We start from the raw sequence: 11,025 nt of genomic DNA on the forward strand, positions 1-11,025 counted from the left end.
TAGATCTAAACCTCAAACAGAGCCACCATATTTGACCCATAAACTGATGAATAAGAAAAAAAAAGAAATGCTTGTTGTTGTAAATCATTGAGTTTTGGTGTGGTTTTTTATGCAGCATACTTGCATCCATAGCTGCCTAAAACACCAGGAATAACTTCCTTCCTGGCAACCAAGGGACCATAGTGACATTTTGGGTTTCCATACATTAGCATTAAAACAGAGTCAGTATTTAATAGCCTTGCTTTTTCTGGTATTTCCCTTCCCCAGTGCTTATTCTCCATGATAAATGACTGCAAGTCTTCCTGGGGTAAATTTTGGAGGTATTTTTACAATATATCTTGCTCATGCATTGTTGACTTCTTTCTCAAAAACAGCCTTCTCAGTCAAAGGACCCTTGTCTAGGAACTAGATTAAAGATCACAAATTTTATTATGGTAATTGGGCACATGTTATCTCTGTTGATTAAATGTCTACACCTGGGAATGACAAATTGAAGAATCATCGTCAAAAAGAACATTTCAAGATCTGTCTTGAAGTACAATGCTGTCAGTGATAGAATAATATCCATACACCTACAAGAAAGAGCAGTTAATAAGGCTATTATTTAAACTAAGCATCAACCACTAATGCCTAAAATGAGAAATTGAAGTGTTTTTTTTTTTGTTACCAATTTCTGCAGTCTGAAATTGATCAAACATGCAATCAAGATGCACTGATAAATACTAGTGATTGGAATACCAAAGTTGGAAACAAAGAAGAAGGATCGGTAGTTGGAAAATACGGCCTTGGTGGTAGAAACTACGCTGGAGGTCGCATGATAGAATTTTGCAAGACCAATGGCTTCTTCATTGCAAATACCTTTTTTCACCAACTATACACGTGGACCTTGCCGGATGGAATACACAGGAATCAAATCAACTACATCTATGGAAAGAGGTGGTGGAGAAGCTCAATATCATCAGTCAGAACAAGGCTGGGGGCTGACTGTGGAACAGAGCCTCAGTTGCTCACATGCAAGTTCAAGTTGAAGCTGAAGAAAATTAGATCAAGTCCATGAGAGCCAAAGTACAACCTTGCGTATATTCCACCTGAATTTAGAGACCATCTCAAGAGTAGATTTGATGCATTGAAAACTAAAGACCAAAGACAAGACGAGTTGTGGGATGACACCAAGGACGTCATATATGAAGAAAGCAAAAGGTCATTAAAAAGACAGGAAAGAAAGAAAAAACCAAAATGGATGTCAGATGAGACTCTGAAACTTCTCCAAAACGTAGAGTAGTAAAGTGAATGGAAGAAATGAGGAAATAAAAGGGCTGAACAGAATATCTCAAATGTCAGCTTCAGAGGATAAAGTAAAGTATTATAATGAAATATGCAAAGACCTGGAGTTAGAAAACCAAAAGGAAAGACATGCTTGGCATTTCTCAAGCTGAAAAAACTGAAGAAAAATTTAAGGCTTTGAGTTGCAATATTGAAGCACTAGACAAGGAAAATCTTCAATGAGACAGGAAGCATCAAAAGAATATGGAAGGAATACACAGAGTCACTGTACCAAGAAGAATTGTCTGAGGTTTAACTATTTCAGGAAATAGCAGTTGATCAAAAACTGATAGCACTGAAGGAAGAAGTCCAAATTGCACTGAAAGGGAATGGCGAAAAACAAGGCTCTAGGAACTGATCGAATACCAGTTAAGATGTTTCAGCAAATGGATGGCAGCTCTGGAGGTGTTCACTAGTCTATGCCAAGAATGTTGGAACACAGCTACCTGGCCAACTGACTGGAAGAGATCCATATTTATGCCCTTTCCAAGGAAGGATGATCTAGCCTAATGCAGAAATTATCAGACAATATCATTAATATCATATGCAAGTAAAATTTTGCTGAAGATCGTTCAAAAGTGATTGCAGCAGTATATCAACAGGGAACTGCCAGAAATTCAAGCTGGATTCAGAAGAGGATGTCAAACAAGGGACATCACTGCTGATGTCAGATGGATCTTGGCTGAAAGCAGAGAATACCAGAAGGATGTTTACCTGTGTTTTATTGACTATGCAAAGGCATTCGACTCTGTGAATCCTAACAAATTATGGATAACATTTTGAAGAATGGGAATTCCAGAACACTTAACTGTACTCATGAGGAGCCTGTACCTAGATCAAGAGGCAGTTGTTCGAACAGAACAAGGAGATACTTTGTGGTTTAAAGTCAGGAAAGGTGTGTGTCAGGGTTGTATCCTTTCACCATACTTATTCAATCTGTATGCTGAGCAAATAATTGGAAAGGTGGAGTATAAGAAGAAGAACAAGGCATCTGAATTGGAGGGTGACTCATTAATAACCTGCGATATGCAGATGACATAACCTTGCTTGCTGAAATTGAAGAGGACCTGAAGTATTTACTGATGAAGATGAAAGACTACAGATTTCAGTATGGATTGCACCTCAACAAAAGGAAAACAAAAGTTCTCACAACTGGACCAATAAGTAACATCATGATAAACAAAGTAAGAGTGAAGTTGTCAAAGGTTTCATTTTACTTGGGTCTATAATCAATGTCTATAGATGCAGCAGTCAAGAAATCAAGCGATATATTCCTTTGGGGAAACCTGCTTCAAAAGACTCTTCAAAGTGTTAAAAAGCAAGGACATCACTTTGAAGACCAAGGCGTGCCTGACCCAAGCCATTGTCAATTGCCTCAAATGCATGCAAAAGCTGGACAATGAATAAGGAAGACCAAATAAGTGTTGACACCTGTGAATTACGGTGTTGGTGAAGAATACTGAATATACGATGAACTGCCGGAAGAATGAATGAATCTGTCTTGGAAGAAATACAGCGAGGATGCTCCTTAAAAGCAAGGATGGAGAGATTTCATCTCAAGTACTTTGGACACATTATCAGAAAGGACCAGTCCCTGGAGAAGGACATTATGCTTGGCAAAGTAGAGAGTCAATGAAAAAGAGGAAGACCCTCAATAAGATGGATTGACACTGTGGCTGCAACAATGGGCTCAAGCATAGCAAAGATTTTGAGGATGGTGCTGTACGGGGCAGTTTTGTTCTGTAGTACACAGGGTCACTATGAGTTGAAAATGACTCCCCGGCACCTAACAACAACATACGTAAAGTGTTTAAAATAGTACCCAACTCTTATTAAGTACATTATAAGTGTTTGCTGTTATTACGGAGGGCATTTCAGAACTAGAGTAAAATCTGAAGCCAGTATGTAAAACCAAATGGAATTAGACAAAGAGTTAAGACGTGAAAGGCAAATCAGATGAATTTGGCTTTTCTTAGTACAGAAGCACCGATGACATTAGCAGTGGAAAAAAGGCATTCACTAGCTTAAGATTTTCCAGTTAACGTCTGTGACTCCTGGTAGACTTAAGTGTAGTAGAAATGCAATAAAAAATGCAGACTGCAGCTCCAACAACAGAAAGCTCTTCTTGACAAGGAGATTTTAACAAGAGAACAAGGAAGTTGTTAATGGAAGATTTTAAAAATATTAAACAAAATTGATAGAGTCCGCTTAAGTGTTCAGTATAAAAGATTTGAGTGATATTTGGATTATTTCCCAAACTTTTGCAGAGATAAACTTGGAATTGGATTTAAAAAACCCAGAAAGGCACAGATGGTGCAGGGAGATGCTCAAAGAATTCAATGTTAATGATATTAATGCGGTTTAGCCTTCATGTGTTCCAGTCTTTCTATTTCATGGCTTCCAAACTTCCTCTACATATAACCTGTTGTCTTGAAAATTTGGGCTTTAGTTCCATGGGCAACTGGGCAAAAACAAAAATTAGTGACTCAGTGCAATCCATTCCCATAATTGTCAATACAACTCAAAGTACCTTTTCTATATTAGTTGGTCAATAAATTCATTTTCCTTTCAGAATGAGTTCAACATCATGTTGAATGCATTTTTGTGAAGAGTTCTATCTTGTGAAAACTACACCATTCTAACAAGGACATCTCCTGGAATGGCATTAATTGCCACTTTGGGATTTGTCCTCCCAATGGTCCCAATCAAGGAAAATATGCTGTGTTCTTCATGTTTCCATAAAGGTCTCATTTATTCTAGGATAAAGAGTTCATTCCCTGATAACCTGAATGCCCCAAAGAGTCCCCACATTCTGCTAAAAGGAAATCTTTTGGGCAGACCAGGCTCTCTCTTCTATGGCAATGATAATCACAGTTATTTTCAGACTGCGCTTTCCATTGTGAAATTTGGTATATCAGAAAAGATGATATAGGAAGGCAATCGGGCTGTTGTTTCTAGGTTGTCTGATAACTACAGAGCCCCTTTCTTGGTTTATACAGGATGAGGGCACAGAAGAGAAAGAGAGTAACAGACATCGTGGACAAACACTGGGAGGTCAGTACTGAAAGAAGTTGATGGTGTACTGCTTAAGAACCAGGTAAATTGTAAAGAAATAATATGACCAAAATTAGGAAAAACATCTGTTAGTACTAATGGGGGCAAAGAGAAAGTATTAAGCCATCTATTTCCCTCATAATGTTCGATTTAAAAGGAGAGATTATTTTATTCCACAGGTAACTTTGATAGGGATTTCATTTCCTTTTTTTTTCCTCTAAGAAGAATATCAAACCATAAAGCATTTAACTTTTCTCTACACTAGTTCTGTACTTTTTTTTGTAATTTATTTTTTGTCCTTTATCTTCCTACCCCTTTTTATCTCTAGAAGAATGCTGAAAGATGGGTCATGTCATTTTTTTACATTTAATGTAATAAGGAATTCAGGCAGCTGTATGAGGGAAGAAAATTATAGCTGCATCAGAGGAAGTACCCAGAGCACTTGCATTAGATTTTTTTTTTTTTTTGGTAGTATAGTACCTCTCGTTCTACAGCAACTGAAAAAAAAAATTCCTTGGAATTTTTCCAGCACCTCTCGAAAGTTTATTGTTGTGGCCATTGAGTCAATTCCAATTCATAGCATGACAAATTGAAGGATACTTCATGATTTACTATTGGGCAAAAGAAATTCATTTTAAAAGCAGAGAAATCCTGGATGATTTCCGAGCTATAGAAGATAGTATAGAATATTGTAACAATAAGTTAACGACTATTTACATTATCAACAATATTAGTATTAGAGGCTGTATAGAAATGTTTGTGTCTGCCTGAATGAATCACACAGCCTTGGGTCAAGTTCAACTGATTAGATACTTAAATCTTCTTTTAAGAGTCAGGATTACAATATTTGAGTAATTAAGAGTCCCCAAAAGAGATGTCTGCAAGTGTATCTGCTGTGTTTGAGTTTTCCCATATCCCACTAGAGACTAAGGGAGGAAGGAATGGTGGTGGCAAGAAAAGAAGCAGAAGTGACATGGCAAAAGTATTCAGAAATATTTAAATAGAGGGTTACTTTGTTGTATAGCAATTGTTGTGCTGTTAAGTGGCATGGAGTTGATTTTTTGACTCATAATGACCTCATGTGACAGAGTAGATAAGGCAGTTTCTAGGCCATAATCTTTATGGGAGCAGATCTCCAGGCCTTTCTCCTGCAACTGCCAACATTTTCCTGGCAGCTGAGCCCTTAACTTGTTCACCACCAGGGCTCCTTCTCATGGCAATAACCGTATAGTAAATGAAAGTGTTAATCTTTCCTGTGAGCAACTGATAATCCACAAGAGAAAAGAATCAACTAAAAATCAAATTATTAGTGTGTATTTCATTTTCTTACCTTTTTTTTTTATAACCTTTATTAAGCTTCAAGTGAACGTTTACAAATCCAATCAGTCTGTCACATATAAGTTTACATACATCTTACTCCGTACTCCCACTTGCTCTCCCCCTATTGAGTCAGCCCTTTCAGTCTCTCCTTTTGTGACAATTTTGCCAGCTTCCCTCTCTCTCTATCCTCCCATCCCCCCTCCAGACAAGAGTTGCCTTTTTTTTATAAAATAAAAATCACAAGAAGAACTTGTAAAGCTCACATATCTTTAGTTGTCTTACTAAATTTTCAGAAGCTCATATGTTAGAAATTCAAAACATATGAAATAATTGTAAGTTATGACTCAGAATTTAAAGAAAGTCTAAATTATTGTCGTACAGCATATGAAATTATGTAGAAACTATCTTCAGACTTTGTTGTCCAGGTCTCACAGCCCTGTGGTATACACTTTCATCTCCAAGCACTACAATCAGAACTCCTCTCCTCATTCCTCCATCCAAACACCCTCCTTTCTTGTCTTGTCCCCTCCCTACATTTTTCTTCCGCTCCTTAATTTTTTTTCCTTCCCAAATTTAATTATGTTCTCATTCTCCTTTGGAAGCATTTCATCACTGATATCCCCAATCTATTTCACTTCTCTATTCATGAGGACTAAGATCTTCAGCTTTGCTTATATTGTGAGTGTTCACAAATTGGTGTATGTGTGTGTGTCTGTTTATACCTCCATTTGCATGTTAATTTTTTTGATCAAGAAATAAGTTGTTAGCATAAATAAATCAGAATATTTTGTTCTTTCTATGATCATAACCAGTTGAAACTGAAAATTTTTTTCAACCAATAGTAACATTTTTAAGTTAGTACTGAATTGGTTTTCATCACATTGTGAACTTTCAACTATATGTAGAATTTTTAAGACTGTAGTTATTCCTTTCTCTGTCATCATGAAATTGGAAATAGCCCAAAAATTTGGGAAAGGGAAATAAATATATATATTTTTTGTAAGATTATTTTTCATGGAAATTATCTTTTTTGGCTATGGAATTTGTTTAATTTTCATTTATCCAAATGCTAACTAAAAAATGGGAAGTTGTTGATTCTAATAACAAATATTAAATGAAACCTAAAAAGAAATCTATAAAAACTCTACTGCTACAATGAACACAGTATTATATTTGGAAGTGGCATAAGTTTTTTTCCAACCTGTTTGCAAGAATTTGACAATGGGTGGACAGCTTTGAGTTTATGTGCACTTTTTTCTTCAGGTCACAGGAAATGAATGACAATGGAAAAAAACGCAAGTTCTGAAGGCTACTTTATTCTACTGGGTTTTTCTAATTGGCCTCATCTGGAAGTGGTTCTCTTTGTGGTTATCTTGATATTCTACTTGATGACACTAATTGGCAATCTGTTCATCATTATCCTGTTGTACTTGGACTCCCATCTTCATACTCCCATGTACTTTTTCCTTTCAAATCTCTCTCTTCTGGACCTCTGCTATACCACTAGCTCCATCCCTCAGTTGCTGATCAACCTCTGGGGTCCTGAGAAGACCATCTCTTATGTTGGTTGCATGATTCAACTCTACTTTGTCCTTGCACTGGGAATCACAGAGTGTGTCCTACTGGTGGTGATGTCCTATGACCGTTATGAAGCTGTGTGTAGACCCTTGCATTACACTGTCCTCATGCACCCTCGTTTTTGCCACCAATTGGCTGTGGCTTCTTGGGTAAGTGGCTTCACTGGCTCAGCACTTCATTCCTCCTTTACCTTCCGGGTTCCTTTGTGTGGACATCGCCAGGTGGATCACTTTTTCTGTGAAGTTCCAGCACTGTTGCGACTGCCATGTGTTGACATCCGTGCTAACGAGCTGACCCTTATGGTCATGAGCTCCATTTTTGTAATCATACCATTTATTCTCATTCTCAGTTCCTACAGTGCCATTGTCTGGGCTGTGCTGAGAATGCAGTCAACAAGTGGATTTCAGAAAGTCCTTGGCACATGTGGAGCCCATCTTATAGTTGTATTTCTCTTTTTTATTCCAGTTATGTGCATATATCTCCAGCCACCATCTGGGAAATCTCAAGATCAAGCCAAGTTCGTTGCCCTCTTTTATACTGTTGTCACACCTAGCCTTAACCCACTAATCTATACCCTTAGGAACAAAGATGTAAGAGGTGCAGTAAAGAGACTAATGGGGTGAGAGTAAGACATATAACAGAAATCAGCTGTCTTGCAGTTTTTCTTCAGAGGGTCTTGTCCATTTAGTAGGTTGGTCACTCTGAGATTTGTTTTTGGTCTGCAAACTGCCAAACACTTAGAAGAAGAGTTCAGCTGCAAATATGTCATTCTTTTTATTGGTTTATTCTAAGATATTATTTGTACATAGACTTTAGTACCACTTCAGTCTTTGTAAAATTCCATATTTAGTTTCCATTGCAATTAGGAACTGGAGTTTTAACATAAATAAGTGTGTATGTATGAGTAATTATGAAGAGATTATTTAAAAATACTTGAAATATTAAAAAAATAACATTATCAATATGCTAATTTAGGCACTAAGTCATTAATACCTATAGAAAAAGAAGGGGCAATATAGCGAAGACTTTAATGAAAGTTTTGGATACTGGACAGGCACTACATTTAGCAAAAAACTCTATCATAGTGAAGACAAAATGGTAAAAATAATGAATAGCGTCACTTATTGTATGGTGAATGGATATATGACAAGTCTTTTCCTGAAACATTTTTTTTCAAGATAAGTTATAGGAATAATTTATTTTGTGGGTCGGTGTACTCGTCACATTGAACAGTATAAACAAATATATGTTTAAATGGTTCATTTGTTCATCTATCCATTTATTAATCTATTTATTCACTCTATCAGCTAAATTTTACTGAGCATCTACTGTCTTCCAATTGTGGGGTTTTTGGTAATATAGATGAATATAAGACAATCTACTGAATAGAACGCACTGCTTAGTGGAGGAAATGGCAATGTAAGATCAAAAGTGACATCCGTACATGACTCAGTTTGTCATTAGACGCAATGTTAATAAATCGAGGTAGCTTTATAAAACTTAAAACAAAATAAGAAATTTGGTCATAAATCTTGAAAAATGAAATAATTGCTGATTTCTATAGGAGGGTGATGCTATTAACTGAAACAAAACAAAGCAATATAGTTTCATTGGTTTAGCTAATGACATATTGAAGATACCTTAACCCTTTTCTCTTAAATGTACTATTCTTTGCTGGATATGATTATTTTTTAATGTTGAAAAGAAAATTGTTCCATATCCTCAAATTTACTACTCTTAGTGGTAGATAAAAGCCCTGGTGGTGCAGTGGTTGAGTGCTCTGCTGCTAACCAAAAGGCCAGCAGTAGAAAGATATGGTAGCCTACTTCCGTAAAGAGTACAGCCTTGGAAACCCTACAGGGCATTTCTACTTTGTCCTATAGAGTCTCTATGAGTTGGAATCGACTCCTCAGCAACAGGTTTGGTTCAGTGATAGTTAATGAGATAGATGAATCATAGCTGGGAGAGACTCTCAAGTAATGTGATAAGCTTCTTACATTCCTCTGCTTTTTCAAGGCAGGTAGAAGTGTACAGATACTAGCAATAATTTATAAGATTGTGATTTATAGCTTGCCAAGACATGAGCACCATGAACTGGAAATAATTTGGTGAAGTTGCATTAGAGCATCTAATATCTGAGGCAGATAGAATTAGGCTCTGAAAATAACTTGAGTCATCCAATGGATGTCTTAATAAATTCCCTCAACAGATTATTGATAAAAGCCATTGATTGGTACATGTTAGTTTATTTTGCATTTTAAACTTAATCTGACTATTTGTCATTAGCAAGGATTTTATGAAATAAACTTGTATATGATATTTTCCAAATAAAGAAACATTTTCTTATAAGGAATACATGTGAATAAGCAATTTGTTACACATATTACTTCCACCGATTACCCCCTGAAATAAATCTACTTTGCCTATTGAGTGGGAGACACAATCATTTGGAGCTAGTCACCTTACATACAGGCACAGTGACTAGGGGACAATTTATTTTAAAGTAATGTTTTGGGGACTCTTAACTTTTGTAGTTGTAATTGAGATATTAACCGTAGTTTTCCACCTTTTTTAAAGCCTACAAGTAATTGATCCAAATATCCAATAGATTATAAAACTAAGACAAAAATTAACCTCCACAATTTTCCTCACGTCCCTGAGTGTATTACTATTATATGGTCTACTCTGTTTGAGTTCCTTTTCTCTGCTGAATTTATTTTCCTCTCCTTTCACTCCCTTCATATCCCACCAGACATGTACAGTAGTATAGAGTACAGTCCCATGTCCTTGAATCCATCTCCCAAGCAAGGCTCATGAGTGTAACTGATTTTGTACCAAACAATGAGAACTACATGAAGGGGTCACATCACACATCACACAAACTTCACAAAACTTGAGAACAGACTCATGCTGCCACCGTGAAAATCTCACAATTTGGGATAATTTACGTAGCCCTCCAGCCTCTCACCACATAAATGACTCTTTTTTTTTTTTTTTTTTTACTGCTCTTTCCCTTTTTACTGCTGAATGAAATTTAGTTGTATGAATATACTGCAATTTATCCATTTTTTTTCTGATGATAGAATTTTGGAGCTATTTCCAGTTTTTGACCATTATGAATAGTGCTGCTACAAAATAGTATATACAAGTTTGTGTAGACAGATGTTTTCACTTAACTTGGTAAATACCCAGGAGTGGGATTGATACACTAAGTGTGTTTACACTTATGACATATTTTCAAGTGGCTATTCATCAAGGCATTGTTGAAAAATAAGGCTCCAGTAACTGAAGGAATACTAACTGAGATGTCTCAACAAATAGATGTCTATGTCAAGAAATTTGGAAGACTGCTGCCTGGCCAACTGACTGAAAGAGATTCATATTTATGCCCATTCCAAAGAAAGGTGATCCAGCTTAATGTAGAAATTATTGAATAATATCACACGCAAATAAAACTTTGCTGAAGATCATTCAAAAGTGGCTGCAGCAGTACATAGATAGGGAACTGCCAGAAATCCAAGCTGAATTCAGAAGAGGACATCAAACGAGGTTATCATTGCTGATGTCAGATGGATCCTGTCTGAAAGCAGAGAATACCAGAAAGATGTTTACCTGTGTTTTATTAACTATGCAAAGGCATTTGACTGTGTGGATCATGACAAATTGTAGATAACATTGGGAAGAGTGAGAATTCCAAACACTTAATTATGCTCATGAGGAACCTGTACATAGATCAAGAGGCAGTTTTTT

General features: G+C 36.4%; 1 protein-coding gene across 1 annotated transcript; it reads left to right on the forward strand.

Annotated features, from left to right (window-relative positions):
• Window positions 1-6,970: 6,970 nt before the first annotated feature.
• Window positions 6,971-7,898, forward strand: LOC100671810 (olfactory receptor 2J3). The gene is given in 2 exon segments (XM_010601504.2): window positions 6,971-6,987; window positions 6,989-7,898. Coding segments are annotated over 2 exon segments (927 nt in total).
• The last annotated feature ends 3,127 nt before the right edge of the window (window positions 7,899-11,025 follow it).

Source organism: Loxodonta africana, chromosome 1 (assembly GCF_030014295.1).
Source record: "Loxodonta africana isolate mLoxAfr1 chromosome 1, mLoxAfr1.hap2, whole genome shotgun sequence".
Classification (NCBI taxonomy): Eukaryota; Metazoa; Chordata; class Mammalia; order Proboscidea; family Elephantidae; genus Loxodonta; species Loxodonta africana.